Raw genomic sequence first — 27,816 nt, 5'->3', positions numbered from 1 at the left:
GCCCTTTGCCCACTTCTGAATGGGATTATTTGTGGTGTCTGCTGGTGGTTGTTGAGTTGAGTAGATTCTGGATATTAGTTACCTGTGGGATGAATAGTTTGCAAATATTTTCTACCATTCCACAGGATGTAACGTTCATTCTGTTGATTATTTCTTTTGCTGTGCAGGAGCTTTTTAGTTTAATGAAGTCCCATTTGTCTATTTTGTTTTGCTGTGTGTGTTTTGAGGTCTTAGCCATACATTCTTTGCCTGGACCAGTGTCCACAAGAGTTTTCCCCGAGGTTTTCTTCCAGTATTTTTTATAGTTTCGGGTCTTACATTTAAGTCTTTAGTCCCTCTGGAGTTGATTTTTGTATCTAGTGAGAGACAGGGGTCCGGTTTAATTCTTCTGCATACAGACATCCAATTTTCCCAGCACCATTTACTGAGAAGGATGTTCATTTCCGAAAGAATGTTTTTGTTGGCTTTGTTAAAGATCAGTTGGCCGTAAACATGTGGTTTTATTTCTGGGTCTGTATTCTGTTCTGTCGATACATGTGTCTATCTTTAGACCAGTACCGTGCTGTTTTGGTTACTATAGCCTGGTTATATAATTTGAGGTCAGATAACGTGATGCTTCCAGCTTTGTTCTTTTTTGCTCTTCATTCTTTTCACTCTGGCTATTTGTGCTCTTTTTGGATTTCATGAATTTCGGGACTTTTTTTTTCTAATTCTGTGAAAAATGACATTGGTATCTGACAGATTCCATTGAATATGCAAATTACTCTGGGCAGTTTGTTTTGTTCTGTTGTGTTTTGTTTAAGAGACAGGGCCTTGTTCTGTCACCCAGGCTGTGGTGCAGTGGCACAATCACTGCAGCTTCAAACCCCTGAGCTCAAGCGATCCTCCTGCCTCAGCCTCCTGACTAGCTGAGACTACAGGAGCATGCGAAAGTGCCTGGCTAATTAAAAAAAAAGTTTTTTAGAGACGATGTCTTGCTGTGTTGCCCAGGCTAGTCTCAAACTCCTAGGCTCAAGTCATCCTTCTGCCTCAGCCTCTCAGGTATCTGGGATTACAGGCACAAGGCACCGTGCCCAGCCAATATGGACATTTTAACACTATTAATTCTTCTAATCCGTGAGCATGGGATGTTTTTCCTTTGTTTGTGTCATCCACAATTTCTTTCATTAGTGCGTTGGGTGCTTTTCCTCTTTTTTTTTTTTTTTTTTTGAAACGGAGTCTTGCTCTGTCGCCCGGGCTGGAGTGCAGTGGCCGGATCTCAGCTCACTGCAAGCTCCGCCTCCCGGGTTTATGCCATTCTCCTGCCTCAGCCTCCCGAGTAGCTGGGACTACAGGCGCCCGCCACGTCGCCCGGCTAGTTTTTTGTATTTTTAGTAGAGACGGGGTTTCACCGTGTTAGCCAGGATGGGCTCGATCTCCTGACCTCGTGATCCGCCCGTCTCGGCCTCCCAAAGTGCTGGGATTACAGGCTTGAGCCACCGCGCCCGGCCGGGTGCTTTTCCTCTTACAGATCTTTCACCTCCTTAGGTAAACTAACTCCTTGGTATTTTATTTTATTTTATTTTTATTTTATTATTTTTTTGAGATAAAGTCTTGCTCTGTCGCTCAGGCTGGAGTGCAGTGGCTCAATCTCAGCTCACTGCAAGCTCTGCCTCCCGGATTCACGCCATTCTCCTGCCTCAGCCTCCTGAGTAGCTGGGACTACAGGCGCCCGCCACCACGCCCGGCTAATTTTTTTTTTTTTTTTTGTAATTTTTAGTAGAGACGGGGTTTCACCGTGTCAGCCAGGATGGTCTTGATCTCCTGACCTCATGATCCTCCCACTTCGGCCTCCCAAAGTGCTGGGATTCCAGGCATGAGCCACTGCGCCCAGCTGGTATTTTATTTTTTTGTAGCTATTATAAGTGGGATTGCCTTGATTTCTTTCTCAGCTACGTTGATTTTGTATTCTGCAGCTTAACTGCAATCATCACGTCTAACAGCTTTTGGTGAAAGGTTTTCTAGATATATGATCATATCATCAGCAAATGGGGATAATTTGACTTCTTTTCCAATTTAGATATCTTTTATTTTTTCTCTTGCCTGATTGCTCTGGCTAGGATGAAAGATTTATCTTTAGAGAAAATTTAACTGAAGTTCTCAGGCTGGTGAGGAGGCACCTGGTAGTGGCAAGTCAAATGTTCAGTAAAAGGGACACCGCCCAGTCTGCTCTTGCCTGGAGGAGAGGCTCCAAGAGCACTCAGGCTGAGCCTGTGTCTTCCACGCTCAGCCAGGTGATGGTTTTTGAAGTTGGATGTTTTTCATTATAAAAAACTCATGCAGAATTCACACATACACAAGTAGAGAGAATAATATAATAAATATAAAGAGCCTCCATATAGTCATCGATTCAGTGATTTAAAAAGGACTGTAGGCTGGGCACAGCGGCTCATGCCTGTCCTCCCAGCACTTTGGGAGGCTGAGGTAGGAGGATCTTTTCAGCTACAGAGTTCGAGACCAGTCTGGGCAACATAGTGAGAACTTGTCTCTACTAAAAATAAAAAATTAGCTGGCTGTGGTGGCGCGTCTGTAGTCCCAGTGACTCTGGAGGCTGAGGCGGGAGGATCGCTTGAGCTCGGGAGGTTGGGGCTGCAGTGAGCTATGGTGGCTCCACTGTCCTCCAGTCTGGGTGATAGAGTGAGACCCTGTCTAAAACAGAAAAAAAAAGTACTGTAGAACAGCTTTGCCTGTTCTTGAGTTCCATATAAATTATATGAGATGCAGTCTTTTTTCACTGGCCTGGTATCTGTGAGAGCTGTCTCCGTTGCAGTGTGCCTCGTCATTTGATTGCGGAATCATATTCTGTTGCATGGATAGACTGCAGTTTGTTTATACATATTCGTTATTGTCGATGGACATTTGGGTTTTTTCCAATTTGGGGCTAGAATAAAGCTGCTATGAGCACTTGGTTACAAGTCTCTGCATTTTTCTTTCTCAATAAGACAACTTTTGTTTGTTTGCTTTGAGATGGGGTCTTGTTCTGTTACCCAGGCAGGAGTGCAATGATGCCATCATGTCTCACCACAGCCTCCACTTCCAGGTCAAGCAATCCTCCTGCCTCAGCCTCCCAACGTGTTGCGATTACAGGCATGGGCCACCACACCCCGCCCAAGACGACTTTCTGATAAAGCTTTGGCTTTGACATCCTGAACACCCTTCCCTGGGACAGGGGTTCGCGATACAGAAGAAACAAGTGTCCTGACTTGTGAGCGGAGAACAGCGTCAGGTGTCAGTGAGGCTTCGATTATAGGTTAGTCTCAGCTGAGTTGTTTTTGACTGGGTGATAAATACGTGCCCTAAAAGTAAATTCCACGGTAATGAGAGGAGTAAATTCCATGGTACCAAGAGGTAAACACTGGACTCCCACTCCACTCCCTGAGGCACTCAGGTCCATTCTCTAGAGGCCTCACTGTTTAACTGGTTTCTTCTGTCCCCTCCAGAAGTTTTTTATGCATATAACCAAAATAGGCAGCTCCCTTCCGCCCGCTTCCTTGTACGGATGGGGCATTCGATTCACAAGGTTGTGCTCCTTGTTTTTTTTTTTTTTTGACAGAGTCTCACTTTGTCACCCAGGCTGGAATGCAGTGGCGAGATCTCAGCTTACCACAACCTCTGCCTCCCGGGTTCAAGCGATTCTCCTGCCTCAGCCTCCCAAGTAGCTGGGATTACAGGTGTGCACCACCACACCCAGCTGATTTTTGTATTTTTAGTAGAAACAGGGTTTCACTATGTTGGCCAGGCTGGTCTCGAACTGCTGACCTTGTGATCCACCTGCCTTGGCTTCACAAAGTGCTGGGATTACAGGCGTGAGTCACCACGCCTGGCCTGTGCTCCTTGTTTTTTTAAAATTAACAATGTGTTTTGGCGGTCATCCCATACTGATATAGAAGGCTATCTTTGGCTACAAAAAGGTGAGTGTTTTCTTCAACCAACCAACTCCCACACTCGAGTAACCTCAGCTCTTCGTTTAGGTCACAGAAAGGGGATTACAAAGGGAAGTAGAAGTTGCCTTTGAATCACAGTGTAGGTAAGAACAAATAGATGAGTTATTTTTATTTATTTTTTTGAGATGGAGTCTCACTCTGTTACCCAGGCTGGAGTGTAGTGGGGTGATCTCAGCTCACTGTAACAGCCATCTTCTGGGTTCGAGCAATTCTCTCACCTGAGCTTACTGAGTAGCTGCGATACAGGTGCCCACCACCACGCCTGGCTAATTTTTGTATTTTTAGTATAGATGTGGTTTCACTATCTTGGCCAGGCTGGTCTTGAACTCCTGACCTCAAGTGATCCACCAGCCTCGGCTTCCCAAAGTGCTGAGATTATAGGCAATGAGCCACTGCGCCTGGCCTATGACAACAGCTTTTTGTTTGTTTGTTTGAGATAGGGTCTTGCACGATCGCCCAGGTTGGAGTGCAGTGGTGTGATCATAGCTCACTGCAGCCTCAACCTCCCAGGCCCAGGAGATCCTCCCACCTCTGCCTCCCTACTAGCTGGGATTACAGGTATGCACCAACATGCCTGCTTCGTTTTTTTTTCTTTTCTTTTCTTGTAGAGACAGGGTCTCCTTATGATCCCCAAGCTGGACTCAAGCGACCCTCTGACGTCGGCCTCCCAAGGTGCTGGGATTACAGGCAGAGCCACTGTGCCTGGCAACAACAGCTTTTTGAGCTTCAGGAACTGAAGTCTTTGTGTCGTTGGGTTAGGCAAAGATTTCTTAGATACAATACCAAAAGCACAATCCATTAAAAAAGAAATTGATATATTAGACTTCATTCAAAATAAAAAGCTTATCTTCTTCAAAAGACGTTGTTAAAAGAATGAGGCCGGGCGCGGTGGCTCAAGCCTGTAATCCCAGCACTTTGTGAGGCCGAGACGGGCGGATCACGAGGTCAGGAGATCGAGACCATCCTGGCTAACATGGTGAAACCCCGTCTCTACTAAAATACAAAAAAAAAAAAAAAAAGAAAACTAGCTGGGCGAGGTGGCAGGCGCCTGTAGTCCCAGCTACTCGGGAGGCTGAGGCAGGAGAATGGCGTGAACCCGGGAGGCGGAGCTCCAGCCTGGGTGACAGAGCCAGACTCCGTCTCAAAAAAAAAAAAAAAAAAAAAAAATAAAAAAAAAAGCTATAGAATGAGAGAAAATATTTGAAAAGCATATATGTGTATATATATACACACACACACATATATAATAAAGGACTTGTACCAGAATATATGAAGAATGCTCAATATTCAGCAAGAACACAACCCAGTTGTGTCTAAATGGGCAAGATATTTATATTAGTCCATTCTCACATTGCCATAAAGAACTAATTGAGACTGGCTTGCTTACGAAGAAAAGAGGTTTAATTGACTCACAATTCTGCATGGGTGGGGAGGCCTCAGGAAACTTCCAATCATGGCAGAAGGTGAAGGGGAAGCAGGCACATCTTAACATGGCGACAGGAGAGAGAGGACAAAGGAGGAGGTGCTACACACTTTTAAACAACCAGATCTCATAAGAACTCACTATTACGAGAATAGCAAGGGGGAAATCCAGCCCCATGATCCAATCACCTCCCACCAGGTCCCTCCCCCAACACTGGGAATTACAGTTCAACATGAGACTTGGGTGGGGACACTGAGCGAAACCATGCCAATATTTAAAAAGACTCTTGGCTGGGCGCGGTGGCTCAAGCCTGTAATCCCAGCACTTTGGGAGGCCGAGACGGGCGGATCACGAGGTCAGGAGATCGAGACCATCCTGGCTAATACGGTGAAACCCCGTCTCTACTAAAATACAAAACTAGCCGGGCGAGGTGGCGGGCGCCTGTAGTCCCAGCTACTCGGGAGGCTGAGGCAGGAGAATGGCGTAAACCCGGGAGGCGGAGCTTGCAGTGAGCTGAGATCCGGCCACTGCACTCCAGCCCGGGTGACAGAGCAAGACTCCGCCTCAAAAAAAAAAAAAAAAAAAGAATGGATTATTACGCAGCAGCAAAAAGGAATGAACTCTTGATGGACACCACAACCTGGATGGACCTCAAAACTGCTGAGTGAAAGCAGCAAGACAAAAAAAAGTACATATTGTATTAATCCATTCATGTATGATTTATATGATTTACAAATTTATTTTTTTTTTTTGAGACAAGGTCTCACTCCCCTTGCCCAGGCTAGAGTGCAGTGGTGTAATCTTGCGTCACTACGGCTTCGATTTCTCAGGCTCGGGTGATTCTCCCATCTCAGACTCCTGAGTAGCTAAGACTACAGGTGTGCACCACCATGCCCAACTCATTTTTAAAATTTTTTTGTAGAGACCGGGTTTCCTAGTGTTGCCCAGGCTAGTCTTGAATTCCTGGCCCCAAGAGATCTGCCCTTGGCCTCCCAAAGTGCTGGGATTACAGGTGTGAGCCACCACCACACCCGGCCCATTTTAAAAAAATTTTGGTAGTGGCCAGGCGCAGTGGCTCATGCCTGTAATCCCAGCACTCTGGGAGGCCGAGGTGGGCAGATCACGAGGTCAGGAGATCGAGACCATCCTGGCTAACATGGTGAAACCCCGTTTCTACTAAAATACAAAAAATTAGCCGGGCGTGGCGGCAGGCGCCTGTAGTCCCAGCTACTTGGAGGCTGCGGCAGGACAATGGCGTGAACCCGGTAGGCGGAGCTTGCAGTGAGCCGAGATCGCGCCACTGCACTCCAGCCTGGGCGACAAAGCGAGACTCCGTCTCAAAAAAAAAAAAAAATTTTTTTGGTAGAGACAGGGTCTCCCTATGTTCCCCAGGCTGGTCTTGAACTCCTGGGCTCAAGTGATCCTCCCCACTCAGCGTTCTAAAGTGCTGGATTTTATAGACGTGAGCCACCGCACCTGGCCTATAAAAATTTCAAAGAATTAAGTGGAGAGGGACGTAATGCCTCTTGGGTGTCTGTGAACCCTTGTAGGCTCGGTTTCCATCTTTCTCTGAACACACGCACCTGTGGACGTGCCGGGTCCCTGGGAGCTCCCTTTACAGATGTGTAGAGATGGATCAGCGAGTGCTGATGTCTCTTCCTATGCTGTGGCCCCAGCATGCAGGGCGAGGGACGGCCCAGGGGTTGGTGCACCTGCGTCCGAGGGGTCGAGGGGCCCCCTCACACGTGTGTTCTCTCAGGCAAGCTCCCTGTCATTCATTTCTGGTTCTCGTGACAAAGACGACGGAGGCTTATGCTGGATGGGAGCTGCATGGTGCACAGGTGGGGGACCTCCCAGTCCACAGCCTCAGAATCACCCACAGGGCCGACAGCGGCCCACCCGTCTCTGCCTCAGTAGGTCTGGCCTGAGGCCCTGAAATGTGCATTTCTAACAAGCTTCCAGGTGAGGCTGCTGCCACTGGCTCCGTTGCCACTGAGGACCACCAACCCAGGGGCTCTCAAGGGCCCTTCAAGGACATGGCACGCGCCACCGAGGTCAAAGGGCACACAAGGAAGAGGTGGGGGACCACCCCTGAGGGCCCCTGAATCCCTGTGGCCACCAGTTACAGAAGCTGGCGCAGGGGGCCGGGCGTGGTGGCTCAAGCCTATAATCCCAGCACTTTGGGAGGCTGAGACGGGCGGATCACGAGGTCAGGAGATCGAGGCTATCCTGGCGAACATGGTGAAACCCCGTCTCTACTAAAAAATACAAAAAACTAGCTGGGCGAGGTGGCGGGCGCCTGTAGTCCCAGCTACTCGGGAGGCTGAGGCAGGAGAATGGCATAAACCCGGGAGGCGGAGCTTGCAGTGAGCTGAGATCCGGCCACTGCACTCCAGCCTGGGTGACAGAGTGAGACTCCGTCTCAAAAAAAAAAAAAAAAAAAAAAAAAAAGCTGGCGCAGGGAGCAGGCCTGATGGCGCAACTCTGAAGGGGACCAGAGGGCGGCGAGGGTGTCTAGGGAAGGGATGGGAGTTCATGGGGCAGGCTCAGCCACACATGCTGACCTCCCAACCCAGACACTCCAGCTATCCCCAAGGCTGACCTCCCCCGACCAACCCAGACAACCCCAAAGGTTGACCTCCCCGCACCCTGACACCCCCCAAGGCTGGCCTGCCCCTACCCTGACGCCCCAGCCCCTCTCCAGGTGAGTCCTATGGGGCCCTCCTTACCGGGGTGTCGCCTTAATGTGTTGGGAGCTCCTGCCCCCTGGTGTCCAGAGGGGGCACTAGGACACCCCTCAGAGGAACCCTAGAATTCTAGAGGCTGGGATCCCTGCCTGACATGTCGGTTAGTTACCAACCCACAAAGTCAGGCATACACAATCATTATAACAAATATTTTTAATTAAATTTTCAAACATGAAAGTATAAATGTTAATATTTGTTGAAAAATAGACACAGCATTTCCCCCCTGTGTGAACACAATGGCTTACGGTAACAATACCCACTTACAATGAGATCTTTTAGGCACTTGGGTGTAGAATGTGCGAGAGGGAAATACGATTTTACTTTCTTGCTACCTATAGGGGCAACCAAAATTAGATCTGATGAAATATTCTGTTTTCAACACTTTTAGCATTACTGACTTAAAATATATGGCGACTGGATATATAACCTTTAAAATCCCAGTATATTTAAAACGAGAAATTCGTGAAGTTCTTAAGATTCCAAATTCCTTTTAGTCTGTTCACGGGGATATTAAATTTCGGGAGACAGAACCCAAAAAGAGATTTCACTTCTTTATAATCACTTTGGCTTTTTTCTTTTTTGTTAAATAGGTAAAAACTTCTTGGTGGGCATCTAAGCAGGATGGAACTGATGATCCACGCACCCAGCTGCGCATGTGAGGCATAAAAACTAAGATGATGAGCAGCTGTGATTTACTTTTAATTTCACATCAGCTGTAGACGTTTGGCAGACCCCTCGCTGAACGGAACAAATCACATAAAATGCAGAATCCACTCAGAAGCTGTTATTTCAGGGGAAGAGCGGGCAGGTGTCCCGAGGAGTACGTTCTTGCTGTCACAGTCTCACTGCTGGCACAGAGGTACCTTGTTTATGCGATTTAAAGACCATAAACTCCGGGTCAGGTGGGGATGTGGGTGTGCTGTGGCTCGTGCTGGCGTGGTCACTGCGTGGCTGGCACGGCCTGCACATGCTGCAGGAGCTGCTCGCAGTAGGTGGCCGAGCGGTGCTTGTGGATGACGGCCTCTGTCTCCCTCACCAGGAGATCTGGGAACAGCCCACTGCCCTCTTTGAGGACCTCTGTAAAACAGCAAAACACTGTGAACATGCCAGAAATAAACATGAAACCAATCTTACATCTCGTGCAAATCAGCTTCGTATTAAAGTCCAGGCATCTGTAAAAGCATTTTCAAATGACCTGACATTGTGGGGTGGGTACACAGTAGTCACAATGTGGATACGAATGACCCTGCTGGACGGGTGCCCAGCAGTCATAACGTGGATACGAGCGACCTGACGCTGCTGGCCACATGCATGGCAGTCATAACGTGGATACGAGCGACCTGACACTCTGGACGAGTGGACAGCAGTCAAAACATGGATACGAATGACCTGAGTCACGACGTGGAGACAAGTGACCTGACGTTGCACGGTGGTCACTACATGAATATGAGGAGCCTGATGCTGCTGGGTGGGTGCACGGCAGTCACAACGTGGATACAAAGAACTTAAAATCGCCTCCTGACAGTTGTTGGTAGACCATAAAATGATGTCCTGCACTCTTCAGGTGGCATTTTTGGCCTCAGAAACAGGTCTCGCGGGAGCAAATAAACAGGCTCGGAAAAATAGATGACTTTCTTATCCAATTTGCTGATGCCAATTCACCTGCTGCAGTGACTGCAAACCTCCCACGGGCCAGGCACCACGGACACAGCCGGAAGCGAGCCCACGCTTATGGAGGGTTCATCACGAAGCAGTGGCCGATGATGAAAACCAGGAAGGCAGATGTGTTGGGGCTCATGGTAGTGGGTGTGATGGGGGCAGTGGGAGCAGCAGGGGTGAGGGCCAGCAGGGGTCGGGCATGTCTAGCTGAGGCAGGAAAGGGATGGGGAGGTTGCTGCACTGGGTGGGGAGCCTATCAGATTCTGCTAGGAGTCTAGGAGAGGGTCCAGGAAGACCCCAAGGTCTCTGCCTTCAGTCTTGAGGACAGATGGCCACTGAGCCACTGAAGGTGGGGGGAACTGGCAGGCAGAGTCGGGAAGGGGGGTAGCAGCCCAGGATCCAGCACTACGCAGCTGCACTCATGTGTGGAGCTGAGGGCAGGGTGGTGTGGAGGATGGCGTGGAGTGTGGTCTGGAGGCCAGGAGAAGAGCTCTGAGGGAGCAGTGCAGACACAGCAGAAGAGCAGTGAGGAGGCCCACATGGGCGAAGGAAAGACCAGGAGGCTGAGCAGGAGCATCCCGCAGCAGTGGAGGGCGTGTGGCCAGCTGTGCCTGGTGCTGCTCAGAGGTGCAGGCAGGTGGATGGCTGCGGATGCCTGCCCCGGGCCCTGGGCCTCGAGAAGGGGTAGGGTGGGCTGCTTCCAGGGAGCCTGCTGCCAGGCGGATGCACGGTGGGGGAGGTGGGGGGTGGTGTCCAGGGTATCTGTGGTTCGTTTTTTTAAAGATAGGAGAAAGAATGGCTTGAACCACGCAGTGGGGAAGGGAGATGCCCTGTGCAGTCCTGAGGTGGTGAGAGGGCCGGGGCTGCAGGCTGAGCTGGTGTACAGGCACACTTGTCTTCTTGGTCTAGAGCAAGGTCCTGAAGGCGAGTGAGGCTGAGGCTGAGGGTGGGGGAAGCTCAGAACTCGGGCTGATGGTGCACAGTGCAAGGCAGGAGAGCCAGGAGGGAGTAGGCAGTGCTGGGATTTGCCAGGGAGTGTGGGGATCTGGGAGTGTGGGGTGGATCTGGCAGGACGGGCTGTCCCAGTGAGGCCTGCACATGGGCTGCTGTCGTCCTTTTCAAAAATTTCCAATCCGACTCCAATTTGCAGTTTCTTTCCATGACCCGCAGCAGGGGCTCCGCCACGGGTTCATGGGCTCTGGGGCTCCCTCAGTGGTTGACAACCTGATTCCATGACTTAAGGCAGGGGCTCCCAATATGCGCTCCAAGGCCCTCGGGGTCCCCAGGACCCTTCAGGGGGAGTCAAAGCCAGGTTCGTGGTCACAGGCAGAGCACGCCTGGCCTGCCTGTCACCGTGCTCACACCTGCGCGGGTGCGGAAGCAGCTGAGGCCTGCACCCCCCCGCCACACTCGCCCTCACGCACACGGCTTCCACCCGCGAGTGGGCACCAGGTGCCCCACCTCACACTGAGGAACAGGGTCGTGCAGCCGAGCTGCTTTTCCTAGGAAGAATGGCGGACGGACGGGCAGTGCACCCACGCTAGCTGTGCGGACACGGGATCCGTCAGAGCACGGCGGGAGTCCCTCACTCCCACAACCGACAGGGTTTGTGGCCGAGGATACAAGTCAAGCTTTCACACAAAAAATCAGAATTATCCAAAGCTTGTCCCTGCCGCCACACGGCTAGACTCTTCTGAGACTGGTGCCGACTCAGTAGAGTTTCTGACGTTGCATAACAAGACGCAGTCACGCCAGGAAGATCCGAGTTTCTGAGGCCGCAGAACTGGACGTGCCCATGCCATGAAGGTCTGAGTTTCTGATGGGAGGTAGCCACGCCAGAAAATGGGAAGTGGCCACAGGAAGATCGACATCGCGTAACGGGACGTGGCCACGCCAGGAAGATCCAACACTGCGTAGCGGGACGTAGCCACGCCAGGAAACGGGAAGTGGCCAAACCAGGAATATCCAGCATCGCGTAACAGGACGTAGCCACGCCCGGAAGATCCGACATCACGTAACGGGACGTGGCCACGCCAGGAAGATCGACAACGCCTAACAGGACGTAGCCACGCCAGGAAGATCCGACATTGCGTAACGGGAGGGACGTAGCCATTCCAGGAAACGGGAAGTGGCCACACCAGGGAGATCCGACATCGCGTAAAAGGACGTGGCCACGCCCAGAAGATCCGACATTGCGTAAGGGGGCGTAGCCACGCCAGGAAACGGAAGTGGCCACATCAGGAAGATCAGACATAGCGTAAGGGGACGTGGCCACGCCCGGAAGATCGACATCGCGTAACGGGAGGTGGCCACGCCAGGAAATGGGACGCGGCCGCAAGGTCCACGTAGTATTTTCCAAATACGTCAAAAGGCAAAGCCAGCACACTCAGGCCCAAAGGTTCCTCACAGCAAAGGGAACAATGAGCGGAGTGAAGGGGCAGCCCGCGGTTACGGGATGGGAGACCGCATCTGCGAACTGCCACCTGACAAGGATTAATCACTGGAATATATGAGGAGCTCAGGCTCAACAGGAGAAAATCTAATAATCCAATTAAAAATGGGTGAAAGACCTGAATAGACATTTCTCATAAGTTAGCATGGAAATGACAAACAGGCATCTGAAAAGGTGCCAACACCACTGCTCCTCAGAGAAACGCAGAGAAAAACTACAGGGAGACATCCTCTCACCCCAGTTAAAATGGCTTCTATCCAAAAGACAGGCAGAAACAAGACCTGGCGAGGATGTGGAGAACAGGGAACCCTCTCGCGCTGTTGGTGGGAATGTAAATTAGTATTGCTATGGAGAACAGTCTGGAGGGCCCTCAAAAAACTAAAAATAGAGCCCCATACGGTCCAGCAATCCCACTCCTGGGCATGTACCCAAAAGAGAGGAAATCAGCCTACGGAGGGAGACCTGCACGCGCATGCTGACTGCCCCACTTCCCCGCAGCCAAGGTTTGGAAGCAGCTGGGCTGTCCACAGATAGATGAATGAAGGAAGACGTGGCGCACACACAGTGGAATATTATTCAGCCATAAAAGAAATGAGATCCAGTCACTGGAACAACAGGGAGGGAAGTGGAGGGTGCTATGTTAACTGAAATAAGTCAGGCATAGAAGGACAAATTCCGTACCTTCTCATTTGTGGGAGCTAAAAATAAAAGTAATTGAACTCATGGAGATAGAGCAGAAGGATGGTTCCCAGAGGCTCGGAAGGGGAATGGGGCCAGGGGAGAGGTGGGAATGGTTAATGGGTACAAAAACAGAATGAGTAAGAGCTAGTATTTTATAGCACAACAGGGTGACTATGGTCAACGATAATTTATCACACATTTAAACATAACGAAAAGTATCATTGAATTATTTGTAACACAAAGGGTGTTTGAAGTGATGGGGACCCCATTTCCCCCATGTGATTGCACACACTGCACGCCTGTATCACAGTACCACACATGCCTTATAGACACCTGGGTACCCACAAAAATTAAAAACACAAATTTTATTTTAAAAAAAGCAAAGTCATTATATTCACCACCACAAAGAAAACAAAACAAAACAAAACAAAAAAGCAAAAAAAAAAAAGCAAATCATTACATTCCAAGTGCGAGATGGACCAGCGGATTTTAACACACTGAGCGTGGAAGGCTCTGTGGTGTGGCCTCAGGGCCCGAGCTGAGTGACCTTCAAGGGGCGGTCCATGTCGCTGTTGGCGTGGTATCGAATAAGGCTCATGCCTATCTGAAAAGGCCACTAAAATATTCTTCTGTTGTCCAACTACACCTGAAGCCACAGGCGAGGTTAGCTTATTTTCCACGTATTTCAACCAGAGCCATACACATCATGACTGACTGTATGGAAGATGCGAAAGTTCATTGTCTTCCATCAAGCTACACGTTTAAGACATTTGCAAAAATTGTTCTTGCAGATGACTTTGTTTCGGAAAATACTTTTCAAAAACACAAGTCATCTGTGTCGATATATACTGGACTTACTTTGTTATTTTAAACAATTAACAAATATTCTAGAATGCTTTCAATTTTGATTTCTGTTAGAGGAAATGTCAGCGGCTATCACCACAAAGACAGCTGCTCTCAGGGGTTGCCAAGAACTCAAGAGTGTGCCAGGCTGGAGCTGAGGCCCCTCCTGTGCCCCAGGGCCCTGTGGCCGGTCACACGGCTCAGCTACAGAGGCCCGTGGCAGGTGCTGAAAGCACGCATCAGAACGAAGGCCAAGCCATCAGAGTCTCACCTAAAATCGCATCCTGGATGGCCCTCTCTGGATCGTCAAGGTGAACCAGCAGCTCTCGGTACAGGTACTGGACACTGCTCTGATAGTAGGACTTTCCGTCAGCACCCTTGACACACTGCAGCCAGGTGACCAAAGTGGAGGCGGCTGCCATCCTCACGTCGTTGGAAACGTCGTCTAGGCGTTTTAAGAGTTCTGGAAGGAGAGAGTGAGGTGTTTGAGTCTAGAGCAGACATTTCACGTCTAAACGTTCACAAAGGCGTTTAGTTCGCACTCCCGTGAGGCACATGCCCTGGGGTCCTAGGAAACCCATACCTCACTGGAAACTCCGGAGGTGCATCTCGAGCCACATGCAAGGTGCTCCTGGCGCCCTGGGACCCCTGAACCCCAGCCAACAGAGCGGAGGCGGCCCAGGCCCTGCTGTGGCCCCTGCAATAACCTGCCCTGTGGGCGCAGCAGACCCAAGCCCCGCTGTAGCTGTAGCTATAGCTGTGTGCTCACCTGGCCTCCACCTCCTCGCAGCTGTGTGCTCACCTGGCCTCCACCTCCTGCTCCCAGATGCTCAGATCCCTGAGCTGGCCGCCCTCCCCAGCTCCGACCCTGCCCTCCCACCAGAGCTGAGGACTCACTGACAGACAACCCCCTACTGTGGTCAGTTTTCTGCTGCTGAAAAGAGGAGGATGATCCTTCCTGATGGGTAGAAACTTATGAAATTAATGGATAAAATTTTTATCAAATTTATGCTTTTTTCACATCATCTTAAAAAAATCTCTGGCACCCCCTTCTGTGCATCATTCGGAGATTTGCAGACGAACGAGTCGCAAAACCATCCGGAGGCCCATCTTCCTGACGCCGGGAGGGGCAGCTGACTGCGCCTGGCACGAGGCCCATCTTCCCGCTGCAAACGTGAGGGTGGGCTGGGTCTCTGCTGCTTTTGCAATGCGGAGGGCATGATCCACCCTCAGCAAGCGGTTCCTGCGTAACGAAAGGCATGAAAAACATCCAAAGTTCAGGCCGTCGCACCAAGCCAGGCTTTGAGACAAGTGGGACCCAGCGGGTTAACTCCTGGGAGATGCCCAGGTGCTTCCCTGAGGGTGCTGGGCCCTGAGGGTGCTGGGCCTTCCAGCCACCAAACACAGGCACCAAGGAGGAAGCTGTGGACAGCATCCAGGCATCACGGTGCTAAACCCTGAAGCAGCCCTGCACAGCGAGTATGCTCACTGCACAGGTGGCTGCCCTCGCTGCACAGCGGGTGATCTCACTGCACGGCGGGTGATCTAGCTGCAGGGCAGGTGTCCTCGCTGCAGGGCAGGTGATCTCGCTGCAGGGCGGGTGATCTAGCTGCACGGCAGGTGCCCTCGCTGCACGTGTCTCAGGAGGAAGGACGGAGTCAGATGATCAACTCACCCAAGGTTGGCCCACTAGCAAACATCTATGGGCACGGACAGGATCCTCCAAGGCCTCCTGCTGGCACAGCCGACTGTGGAATTGCAGAGTGGCATTGGCTACTGTGTTTTTACGATGGTCACTCCTGGACGGCCTGCAGGTCCACTTTTGTACCAGTTTAGGGTTCCTTTCATGCATGACTAAGCCAGGCAGAATCAGCTCACACTGGCCTGTCTGCTGTTCGCGTTTGTGTCTGCCTGTTCTGGGAGGCCTGGTTGCCTGTGCTCCCAACTCAGGACATCCTTCCCTTCCCCGCCAAGGAGGCCATGATTCGTCTAATACTTCACCCTGGGAAGCCCAGAGCTGGCACTAATGGGCAAGGAGCCTCTCAAGGAACATTCTGTAGTGAGAATAACCACACAGGAGGCTGCGGCCCAGATGCCCAAACGCACTCAGACACCCAAATGCGTGCAGCCTTTCTGCTGGCTCCTGTTTTAAAAAGTGAGTGAACTCCCAACAAATCGCACGGGTTGAACTTGTTCCAGAGTCAGTGGGAACAGGATGTTTATTACTACAAGAATAAAAACAGAAAAGCAAAGGTGAAAGAATGAGCGAGAAAGGCACCCGGACCTCAGGGTTCAGCAGGAGGCAGTTTCTCTGCCCAGCGCCGTATATACTGTGAATCTGAAAATTCACGTCTGTCTCCAGTTCTGGAAGATTCTGAGGCACCATCTCTCCTCCATTCTCTTCTCCTGGGATTCAGAAAAGCCCGGGAGCCTCTCAGCCCAGTCAGTGCCCCTCTCCAGTCCGTGTCCTCCGCCTGCTCCAGGCCCTGCACCCCTCTCCGTCCCGTGATCTCAGGGAACTCCACATTCCTGGCTTTCACTTCACTAACTGTTTTCAGCCACATTCAGTCTAGAGTTGACCCAAAGCACACAGTGTGAAGTTCTGATGTCTCCGTTCATTTCCAGGAATCAGTAAGAAGCATCTTTTAAAAACTGCTAAACATTTCTGGCATAAACACACAAAGTATAGATAATCACACAAAGCAGAGATAATCAGGAAAGCCGGAGTGGCTGCTTCCCGCCCACCCCAACCCCCTTCCTCTCTCGCTGGGTAACTCCTTTCCTGAAAGTAGCGCCAGCACACCATCCCGTGTTGCTCTGGACTTCCCAGTGATCGTTCCCGTTTCCGTCTGTTCTTTATTCCTGCTTGTCTTCTTGTTTCTCAACTTGTTTTTTAGTAGATGTTACTCTTTTAGCTTTCTGAGGATCTTAAACACGCTTCACAAAAGGTAATTTTGAGGTGGTTCTATTATTAGCGCTTCCTTCCCGGGCTGGGTGCGAGGCCGCCCTTAGCGCTGGGTCTCCGGTGTTCTGAGGCAGCGGTCCCCAACTTTTTTGGCACCAGGGCCTGGTTTCATGGAAGACAATTTTCCATGGACCGGGGGTGGGATGGTTTCGGGATGATTCATGTATGTTATGTTTATTGTACACGTTATTTCTATGATGACTACATTGTAACATAATGAGATAATTCTACAACTCATCATCATGCAGAATCAGTGGGAGCCTGAGCTTGTTTTCTTGCAACTAGACAGTCCCATCTGGGGACAATGGGAAACAGTGACAGATTATCAGGCATTAGAGTTTCATAAGGATCGTCAACCTCGGTCCCTCACATGCACAGTCCACAATAGGATTTGGGCTCCTATGAGAATCTAATGCCGCCGTTGATCTGACGGGAGGCAGAGCTCAGGTGGTAACGTGAGCAATGGGGAGCAGCTGTAAACACAGATGAAGCTTCACTCGCCCACTTCTCACCTCCTGCTGTGCAGCCTGGTTCCTAACAGGACCCGGACATGTACTGGCCCATGGCCTGGGTGGTGGGGACCCTGTCCTGAGGGGTTTGTGTGCAGGCTGCCCTGACTGAGGGGCTCTCCCAATTCATGACTCTGTTCAGTGCTGCTGCTTTTCGGGAGCTTTGAGTCGATCACCCCATTCCCCTCCCCAGCGCTCATTCTCTCCTGGGGTTGGTCTGGGGTTTGGGCTCCAGGAGGCGGTGACACTGAGGCTGTGCCCCTGGCCCCACCGGGCTGCAGGGTGGCCTGGCCCTGTCTTCCCACAGGCAGCTCCAGCCACCCCACCCTGAGGGCACTGCTTAGGGGGACCCTGCAACCCTTAAAGACTCCACTCTCGGCCACGTGGAAGCTGAGCCTTGTCACCCCCACCCAGTGCTAGTTTGGAGACCTCTGCTTTGCTTCTTGCTATGCCATTTAATTTGTGGTATTTCATGTCATTGCTGTTTGTTCTCATAGTACCAACTTGAACAGAAGTCAGAGAAGCATTTTCTACTTTTTTTTTTTTTTGAGATGGAGTCTCGCTCTGTCACCCAGGATGGAGTGCAGTGATGCGATCTCAGCTCACTGCAACCTCTGCTTCCTGAGTTCAAGTGATTATCCTGCCTCAGCCTCCCAAGTAGCTGGGACTACAGGCGCCTGCCACCACGTCCAGCTAATATTTTATTTTTAGTAGAGATGGGGTTTCACCATTTTGGCCAGGATGGTTTCGAACTCCCGACCTCGTGATCTGCCTGCCTCATCCTCCCAAAGTGCTGAGATTACAGGCGTGAGCTACCACGCCCAGCCACATTTTCTATTGTTTTCTATAAAACAAACCACTGTCAAACTTAAATATAGTAATCTCTTGATATCTGTGGAGTTTGGTTCCAGGAATCCACTCCCTCCAGGATACCAAAATCCTCAAATGCTCAAGTCTCTGATAAAATCCTCAAATGCTCAAGTCTCTGATAAAAAAAAGGCATAGTATTTGCACACAACCCACATACATCTTCCTGCACACCTTCAATCATCTCTAGATTATGTTTAATGCCAAATACAATGTTCCTACACTCCTTCAGGTGGGTTCAATGTTGTTTTAATGCCGAATGCAACGTCCACGCAACGCTTCCTTCACGCGGGTTCAACGCTGTTTTAATGCCGAATGCAGCGTCCACGCAACGCTTCCTCCACGCGGGTTCAACGTTGTACTCGGTGCTCAACACACTCAAGCTTTGCTTTTTGGAATTGTGGAATTCTGCCCCCCAATACATACATATTTATATATGCAAATACACATACAAATTTGTGTTTGTATGTAAATGTACAAACATGTATATATATAGCCATATATATCTCTTTCTCTCACTCTCTATATATATACACACACGCACACACATATATCTACTTTTAAAGACAGGGTCTTGGTCTGTTGCCCAGGCTGGGCTCAAGCGATCCTTCTGCCTCAGCTTCCCGAGTAGCTGGGACTACAGGTGTGTGCCACCAGTCCTGGCTAATTTTTAAATTTTTTGTTGAGATGGGGTCTCACTATGTTGCCCAGGCTGCTCTCAAATTCCTGGGCTCAAGCAATCCTCCTGCCTAAAGTGCTGGAATTACAGGTGTGAGCCACTGCACCCTGCCCCAGATACTTTTGATCCGAGGTTGGCTGACTCCATGGATGCAAACGGAACCCAGGGATACGGAGGGCCGACTGTATCTACATAGGCTGTGAACAACAGAAATGTCCTACCAGGATAAATCTTGATGAGTTTCTCTGGATCCGTCATGCTGCCCGAGGTTTTTAAGAACGTGTTGATAATACGGCACGAAATCAGTCGTGTCATCTGCGAATCCTCCTCCAGGGTGGTCAGGACCTGAGGCATCAGTGTTTCCTGCACGTCCTGTATCTGCAATCGATAAACACACACGACGTGACTCACATCTGTCCTGGGGGGTGGGCTCACCATCCGTGCACTCCTGCCTGGAAGGACTTATGGGACTTGAAAGCTTTACCTAAGAAGTACGCTTGAATCTCGATTGTAAAATTTAGATTTTGAGCAATTTTTAACTTGCTTACTTGATTTTTAAAAAATACGTACACTGTTTACAACTCCTGGGTGAGGCACTAACGCTGTACCAGGGTAATGGCTCGCCTGGACCCCACTGATGTGGGGCTTTCAGCTGGAGCACCAACCGCACCACCCTGTGTGCACCAGGAGGTGGCGCTCACGTCACGCGGGCCCAGGGGCAGCACCTTCCCGCTGGGCGGTGACCAGGACGGGGGCGGGCACCAGCGTCTGTTTTCTGACGCCTGGTCCCAGCGGGAAGTATTCATAGAAAAGACGTGGAAATTCATCACAGGCATTGAAAAAAAAAAAAAAAAAAGAAAAGACGTGGAAAGCCCCGGCCTGTCCTCTAGCCTGGATCCTGGGATTCAACTCCTGGTCTTATAGCCAGCATTGGGCCGCAAACCCGAGAAACCCCACGCGCATCCACGGCAGCGAAACCCGCAGCACACGGGGTTGGCTGGGCCCACGGCCTGGCTCCTGCTCTCGCCTGCTGTCTGAACCGCAGCCCCGCTGCTGGCTCCCACCCTTCTGCGGCCAGTGTGGGGAGAGCCTCCTGGGATAGAGGCCCCAGGTGGAGATGGAGGGGCTGCCTCCCCAAGTTCCTGCTATGGGAGTCCTGCCGGGCGCCGGGAAGCCTGTGCAGTCCCCGGCCACTGTCCACCGAGCACGCAGGGAGCCCCGTACCTGCTTTGCCGACAGGACCTCGCTGCTGGTGAGCGCCCAAAGGCAGGACACGGCAGCCGTGCGGTTGGCCGCGGCTGTCCTCCCCGCGTGCCACTGCAGATTAGGGGCCAGGATGTCCTTTGTCACTGTCTCGAGGTAGCTGGGAAACTGCCTGGAACCGGAGCAGAGAAGGCAGATGAGGAGGCTGGACAGGCACTCGGAAGGAACGTTTCAGTCTGGGGATGAATGGGGCTGAGGGGGAGCCAAACAGGAAAACGAACTCGACCCTAAAACATGAGGCCCCTCCTCCTCTCAGGAGCTGCTTCTCACTGTGAAGTGGGAGGTTCCTGCAGACCCAACCCCACCCGGGAGACTGCGGTGCCTGTGCAGCTGGCCTCCCCTGCGGCCAGAGAAAGAGAGCCAGAGGCCCTGGGCCGAGGGTGCACTTTTAGCCTCTCCCACTCCTAGCTCCAAAAGGAGGCTTGAGTGGCGCCTGGGCAAGGGCAGCACGGTGGTGTTGGCAGCACCCAGTGAGCCCCTTCCCCAGAAAAAGGCGGTCTTTCCAGCCACATAACTCTCCGTCCAGCAAGGACAGTCGCTGTGGCTTCAGAGAGGCAGGATGGGAGGGCCACAGGTGCGGAGGCAGGAGGATCACGAGGTCAGGAGATCAAGACCATCTTGGCTAACACGGTGAAACCCCGTCTCTACTAAAAATATAAAAAATTAGCTGGGCGTGATGGTGGACGCCTATAGTCCCAGCTACTGGGGAGGCTGAGGCAGGAGAATGGCGTGAACCCGGGAAGCGGAGCTTGCAGTGAGCCGAGATTGCCCCACTGCACTCCAGCCTGGGCGACAGAGCGAGACTCCGTCTCAAAAAATAAATAAATAAATGAATAAATAAAAACCAAACGGATTAAAAAAATCTTTCCTGCCTATTAAAATAGCTAATAAGTTCACTAAAATCACTGCCATCTGAACACTTTACTTCTCCTGACACCAACCGCCTTCCACAAGACGCTGTTAGTGCACTTTCTTTGGGAACTCAGCCTGGATGTGGAAGCTGTGCTCCGCAGAGTTAACTGCTCCTGGGCAGAACCTGCCCCACGGTTCCTCCCAAAATACAGGCGGGTGTGAGTTCCAGAGGGAAGGGCCTGGACCGTGCTGTGTTATCTGCATGGTATCTGCACAAATATCAGCCTGCAAGCTGGACGGCTGTCACGGCTCTGTTTATATCTTTCTATGGTCTGTTCTAAACCCTTAAGTTTTTGAAGACAAGCAGGAAACAAAATTTCCTGCAGTACGACGGGCGGGCTGAGGGCCGAGAGCAGAGATGAGGGTCATGAAGGAGAAAAGTCTGAACGCCGGATTCTTTCCACGTGAGGCTCCGGTGCGTGAACTGCTTTCCGGTTTGACGCCTTTGCTGCTGGGGCGCGTCCCGGTGCTGATGCAGCCAGATGCAGCTGCACCGGTGGGGGTGAGACCCAACTGACAGCACATTTTGCTCATAACAAAGTAAGCGGCAGGGCTCTAAGAGCTGCCTCAGCAGCAGCACCCGGGCAGGGCCTCTTCTTCCACTGCCCCTCCCAGCGCTTCTGGGGGGCACCCGTGCTTCTGGCCCTTACTTCAAAGCCGTACAACTGGAGGCCCTAGGCCCTTGGTGTCTTACTGTCACCTAAAAGTTCTTTTAGATAATAGAGAGGTATTTCTACCACTTTGACCATCAGTAGCAATTCAATCAATTCTTTGTTAGGTTTGAAAAGTGCCTGAAGGCTTTTAAAACAGAGGACAGCTAATACATAAGCCATTAATAGTTAATGTTCCCTAACACTTTTTCATTCACTGGAATTTTAATGGCCACACAGAGATGACTTTGACTTAGTGTTTCTCTGTGCATTCCCTGCTGAGAGCCTGTGTTTACTCAGTGAGGATGGACAAACTGCTCCTGGGCCAGTGAAGCTCAGGGGTCACTGCATACGCCCACCTTAGACTGGGTGTGGGGAACCCCCTGCCCAGAGCGCTGTCGGGGAGGTGGTTAGGAAACTGGCCCACCTTAGACTCAGAGTGGAGGAGGGAGGTGGAACCCCCTTTTTCAGCGAGCTGTTGGGGAGGGAGATGGGGACCCCTGGCCCAGGCCCCAGCTGGGGGCTGTGCAGAGGCAGAGCCCAGACCTACCCCTGGGAGTCGATGGTGTCTGTGGCTCTGAGCAGCACAGTGGACAGGATGGAGAACAGCTTCAGGCGCATCTGCGGGTCTCGGGAGGGCTGCAGACAGGCCCTGAGCGTGGGCATGACGTGTGGCAGGGCTTCTCCTAGGGCAGGGCCTGCAAGACACAGCACAGGCTCCTGTGCATGGCCCTCGGGAGACGGGAGGTGGCCCCATCCAGCACAGGCCCAGGCACGGGTGCTCCCACATGTGAGAGGACACTATCGGCCACCACCTCCCCCTTTCTCTTTCTGAATCAGTGAGGTGATTATCACAGAAAAGCAGCAGTCGTGCTTTTCCATATGGAAACCTTCTATGTGGCCAGGCGCGGTGGCTCACGCCTATAATCCCAGTCCTTTGGGAGGCCAAGGAGGGAGGATCACCTGAGGTCCAGAGTTCGAGACCAGCCTGGTCAACAGGGTGAAACCCCATCTCCACTAAAAATACAAAAATTACCCTAGCATGGTGGTGTGTACCTGTAGTCCCGCCTACTTGGGAGGCTGAGGCAGGAGAATCACCTGAACCTGGGAGGCAGAGGTTGCAGTGAGCCGAGATCGTACCACTGCGCTCCAGCCTGGGCGACAAAGTGAGACTCTGTCTCAAAAACAAAAACAAAAAACCAAACCTGGGCGTGGTGGCTCATGCCTGTAATCCCAGCACTTTGGGTAGCCGAGACGGTGGACCACCTGAGGCCAGGAGTTCGAGACCAGCCTGACCAACATGGAGAAAACCCCATCTCTACTAAAAATACAAAATTAGCTGGGCGTGGTGGCGGGCGCCTGTAATCCCAGCTGCTCGGGAGGCTGAGGCAGGAGAACTGCTTGAACCTGCGAGGTGGAGGTTGTGGTGAGCTGAGATCGCACTATTGCACTCCAGTGTGGGAAACAAGAGCAAAACTCTGTCTCAAAAACAAAACAAAACAACCTTCTATTTTTCTTAAACTTTTCTAAATTTTTTGAAAAATTAAAGTCAAGCAATAGTTGAAGTAACAACCAAAATTAATTGTTCTAGTGAAGGAAGTTGTTTAATATCTGCCCCTCAGCGTTGCAGCCGTCACCCCGTCCACGCTCAGGGCCAACCTCCTGCACCCTGGCTGCTTGCCAGTGGGTGTGAGGTACGGGCGCCTGCACTGTGCATCCTACATGCCAGGGGTTCCCCACTGCAGTAGGGCCACCCCGCCTCCCTGTAAGTCTCCAGGAATCACAGGGCAAGGACAGCCCCGAGGATCCCTGTAGCATCTCCTGCCAGGCTCAGTCTGCAGGCCCAGGAGCTGAAGGCTCAGGGTGGGGACTGGGTTGGGGCCACAGAGGGAAGCGCTCTGGCCCAGGGCCAGTGTAGAGGGAGCATCCGCTGGTTTATCCAAGCGTCTGTGTGTCACCCTGAGCCGTTGCCGGGGACCCTGTGATGTGAGCCTTCTTCCTGGCGCCGGCGGTCATCAGAGCAGGCTGCTCGGTAGTGGCCTGAGACCCCCACCTGCCCTTGCCACACGGAGACACGATGTACTCGCTGCTCTGGCTCAAAGTCAGGCCTTGCTCAGGCCTCGCGGTGGGACCAGCTGGTGTCTTGGAGAGCTTCCTCACACAGCCGGGCAGGCGGGGTTGCCTTGAAGCCGCTGGGATGCCTGACTCGAGCCTCCCAGGGCAGGAGTCTTGGGCCAAGTGCCGCCCTGCCACGAGAACCACGCTGCTTCTGACCCAGTTTCTGACTGTTTCACCGTCTTTACATCTTAAACTAGAAAGAAGACAGAGTTTCTGGCTTAAATACAGAAGGAAAACAGCCGAATGTCCACAGGGCACATCCAACTCCCGGGATGGGAGGTAAGAGGGGCGCTGAGGGGTGGGCCACTTGCTGTCAAGAGTGTTCAAACCTGATGCCCGGGGCCACGTGTCTTGCCTTCTCAGCACGAGAGCTCCTGCTCACAGCATGGACACTTCCGCCCGGGCCACGTGTCTACCTTCCCAGCAGTAATGGTCCTGCTGGTGGACACTTCCGCCCAGGCCACGTGTCCACCCTCCCAGCACGCACGGACACTTCCGCCCAGACCACGTGTCTGCCCGCCCAGCGTGAGCTCCTGCTCGCAGCAGGGACACTTCTGCACTGGCTTTACTTTCCCTCCATATCACACCACGCCTGTCTTCCCATTTTGCTGTAAAGGCTTAGGATAATTGTTCTTAATGGTTGCCAGAGCATTTCCTCTATGGAAATACCATTATGTATTTAGCTTTGTATGAGGTAGTGGGGTCACTTCCAATCTCTGCTATTAAATTATAAATTATGCCCGATGCCTATTTTTGGGTGCATAGCTTTTTCCATAATTAGAATTATTTCCTTAGGGAGGATAGATTCTCACGAATATGATTGCTGGATGAAAGGAGTGAAGACGTTGGCAATTCCAGATGCGCAATGTCTCGCTGTTTTCCAAACATTGGCAATTTCAGATGCGCGCCGTCCGACGGCTTTCCAGAAGCACCTTGGCGCTCCCAGCTCAGCCACCCTGGGCAGAAGCTGTTTATTTCACTTAATTGGATAAATGAAACAATGGAGCCCTACAGTCTTTAATTCATATCTCCTCATGACTAGAAGGGCTGGTTGGTTCCCACTCTATTTGGTTATTAGTTGTATTAACTCTTTTTTATAAAATCTGGATATTTTGCCTGTTTGTTTGGGAGTTAATGGTTTTTGATTTTTGGAATCATGGTCTCACTCTGCTGTCCGGGCTGGAGTGCAGTGGTACAGTCACAGCTCCCTGAAGCCTCAACTCCTGGGCTCACGTGAGCCTCCTGCCTCAGCCTCCATCATCAGAGCAGGCTGCTCAGTTGTGGACTCAGAGTGCTGGGATTACAGGTGTGGCTACCATGCCCAACTCTTAATGCTTTTATTCTCATTTTTTCTTTTTGAGACGGAGTCTCGCTCTGCCCCCCAGGCTGGAGTGCAGTGGTGCGATCTCAGCTCACTGCAAGTTCCGCCTCCCGGGTTCACGCCATTCTCCTGCCTCAGCCTCCTGAGTAGCTGGGACTACAGGCGCCCACCACCACGCCCAGCTAATTTTTTTTTTTTTGTATTTTAGTAGAGACGGGGTTTCACCGTGGTCTCGATCTCCTGACCTTGTGATCCGCCCGCCTCAGCCTCCCAAAGTGCTGGGATTACAGGTGTGAGCCACCACGCTCAGCCTTTATTCTCATTTTGTGTCAGCTTTATGTAACAAAGATTTCACACTGTCATTCTTACTGCAAATACTTTCCTAAGTCTGTCTTCCTTTTATTTGGGTTCAAATGTAGTCAAACCAACGTCTTTGCAGTTCCCCCGTCCTCTCAAAGTTTAGAAAGTTATCCCTTTCTGGCCGGGCGTGGTGGCTCAAGCCTGTAATCCCAGCACTTTGGGAGGCCGAGACGGGTGGATCACGAGGTCAGGAGATCGAGACCATCCTGGCTAACACGGTGAAACCCCAGCTCTACTAAAAAATACAAAAAAAAAACTAGCCGGGCGAGGTGGTGGGCGCCTGCAGTCCCAGCTACTCGGGAGGCTGAGGCAGGAGAATGGCGTAAACCCGGGAGGCGGAGCTTGCAGTGAGCTGAGATCCGGCCACTGCACTCCAGCCTGGGCGACAGAGCGAGACTCCGTCTCAAAGAAAAAAAAAAAAAGAAAGTTATCCCTTTCTGTATGTTTAAAATAATTAAAATTTAAAAGTTATCTTCCCATAGAACTTTTGTAAATGAGAAATTTAAAAATTTCTCCTATTAAAAAAATTGTTTTAATCCTTGTCTTCTGTTTATTACAAGAGTGCATGCTCATTAGAGAAAACTTAGAAAACAGAAAAAAATTAAGAAGAAAACAAAAATCATCTGTACTCCCAAGGACGCGATGTTGGAAATATTTATTATATTTGAGGTTGTGCCCCCGATTCCCGAGAGCACCTCACATGTGTGCGCTCAGGTGGGGCTCAGAGAAAATAATCATTGGGAAATACAGTTTTAAACCGGGCATAGTGGCTCACGCCTGTAATCCCAGCACTTTGGGAGGCTGAGGTGGGAAGACTGTTTGAGCCTAGGAGTTTGTGATCAGCCTCAATGTCAAGAGGGGCAAAGTAAAGAGACCCCATCTCTACAAAAAATACAAAAATTAGCCAGGAGTGGTGGTGGGTGCCTGGGGTCCCAGCTAGTCAGGAGGCTGAGGCAGGAGGATGGCTTGAGCCCAAGAGTTCAAGACTAGTCTGGCAGTTTATATGACCCCATTTCTATAAAAAATACAAAAGTAGCCAGGTGGCGTGCGCCTACAATCCCATCTACTTAGGAAGCTAAGGCAGAAAAATCCCTTGAGCCCAGAAGTTGGAGGCTACAGTGAGCTGTGATCGCACCACTGCACTCCAGCCAGCCTGGGTGACAGAGTGAGACCCTGTCTCAAACAAACAAAAAAACACAAAAAAACCCCATGCAGTTTTATACCCAGCTCTTGACGCTGAACAGCACACTGCAGTCTTCCTGCCTTTCAGCAAATGACAGAGGTGGGTCCAAAGAGATGTGTGTTCTAAGCTGCCAATCAGTTCCGCCAGCACCTTAAGAAATGCTTCTGCAAAGAGGAAGAGCAGATGGTGGAGAAGCCACCAGAGCCACAGTAAATGCGAGTCCTGGCTCCACTGCAAGCTGAGTCTCTTGGGGTTTGCGTGCCCAATTTTCTGGACTGTGAGGTGAAGGCTGCAGTAATTTGGTGCAAGAGGGCGTTAGAAGTAACATTCAGTAAAAATCTGAAATGGAATTCCCTGGGCCCCATCCCCAGGAGGCCTGTGGGAGAGAGGCTGAGGGAGGCCCTGGAGTCACTGCCTCGGGAGCTCTCTGTGCTCTGCCTCCTTGTCTGTGAAATGGGGTCACAGTTCCCACCGCACTGGCCGGCTGTGAGGGTGGATGAGCCGACGGCCATAAGGCTTGCAGAGCAGCATCTGGCATAAAGTGTTTAATGCCCTGAGTGCACGTCAGCAGTCGCCAGCTTTGTTTTTTTTTGGTTTTAGAGACATGGCTTGTTCTGTTGCCCAGGCTGGAATGCAGTGGTGCAGTCACAGCTCACTGAAGCCTCGAACTCCTGGGCTCAAGCGATCCTCCCACTTCAGCTTCCTGAGTAGCTGGGACCATAGGCACGCACCACCACGCCTGGCTAACTGTATTTTATTATTTTTAAATTTCAGATTCAGAAGTACATGTGCAGTTTTTTTCTTCATCTTTTTGGAGAGATGAGGCCTTGCCATGTTGGCCAGGCTGGTCTCACACTCCTGAGCTCAAGTGATCCTCCCACCTCAGCCTCCCAAAGTGCTGGGATTACAGGTGTGAGCCACCATGCCCAGCCAGTATTTTCTTTTCTAATTTGGAAACAGTTTTGAATACAGCTGACAAAGAACAAATTTGGATATTTTTCCACGTCTTAGAAAAAAATGGTGAGTCCCTACCAGGCACAGATTGCATAAGAACGATCTTAGTGTCCTCAGATGCAGAGCATGACCACCCTGGTGCATGCATCCAACAGGAGGCGGGGGCACTCGGAGATGCACAGGGGAGCGGGAGAGCTGGGAGGCAAACGAGGAAAAGCTACCGCGGCAAGTTCATGGCCCACAGAGC

The 27,816-nt window shown here is 51.2% G+C and overlaps 1 protein-coding gene across 1 annotated transcript in view; it reads right to left on the bottom strand.

Moving 5' to 3' along the window:
* Positions 1-8,295: 8,295 nt before the first annotated feature.
* DNAAF5 (dynein axonemal assembly factor 5) overlaps positions 8,296-27,816 on the bottom strand; it is a 58,089-nt gene continuing 38,568 nt past the window's right edge. The window contains 5 exon segments of the mRNA XM_017894070.1: positions 8,296-9,230; positions 14,060-14,251; positions 19,030-19,186; positions 20,033-20,183; positions 22,184-22,331. Coding sequence (XP_017749559.1) covers positions 9,094-9,230; positions 14,060-14,251; positions 19,030-19,186; positions 20,033-20,183; positions 22,184-22,331 — 785 coding nt within the window. The 3' untranslated portion in view covers positions 8,296-9,093.

This window comes from Rhinopithecus bieti, unplaced genomic scaffold (genome assembly GCF_001698545.2).
Source record: "Rhinopithecus bieti isolate Rb0 unplaced genomic scaffold, ASM169854v2 scaffold_1017, whole genome shotgun sequence".
NCBI classification, from domain to species: Eukaryota; Metazoa; Chordata; class Mammalia; order Primates; family Cercopithecidae; genus Rhinopithecus; species Rhinopithecus bieti.
Note: the sequence above shows the minus strand (reverse complement) of the source record. Positions and strands in the feature narration are given on the sequence as shown.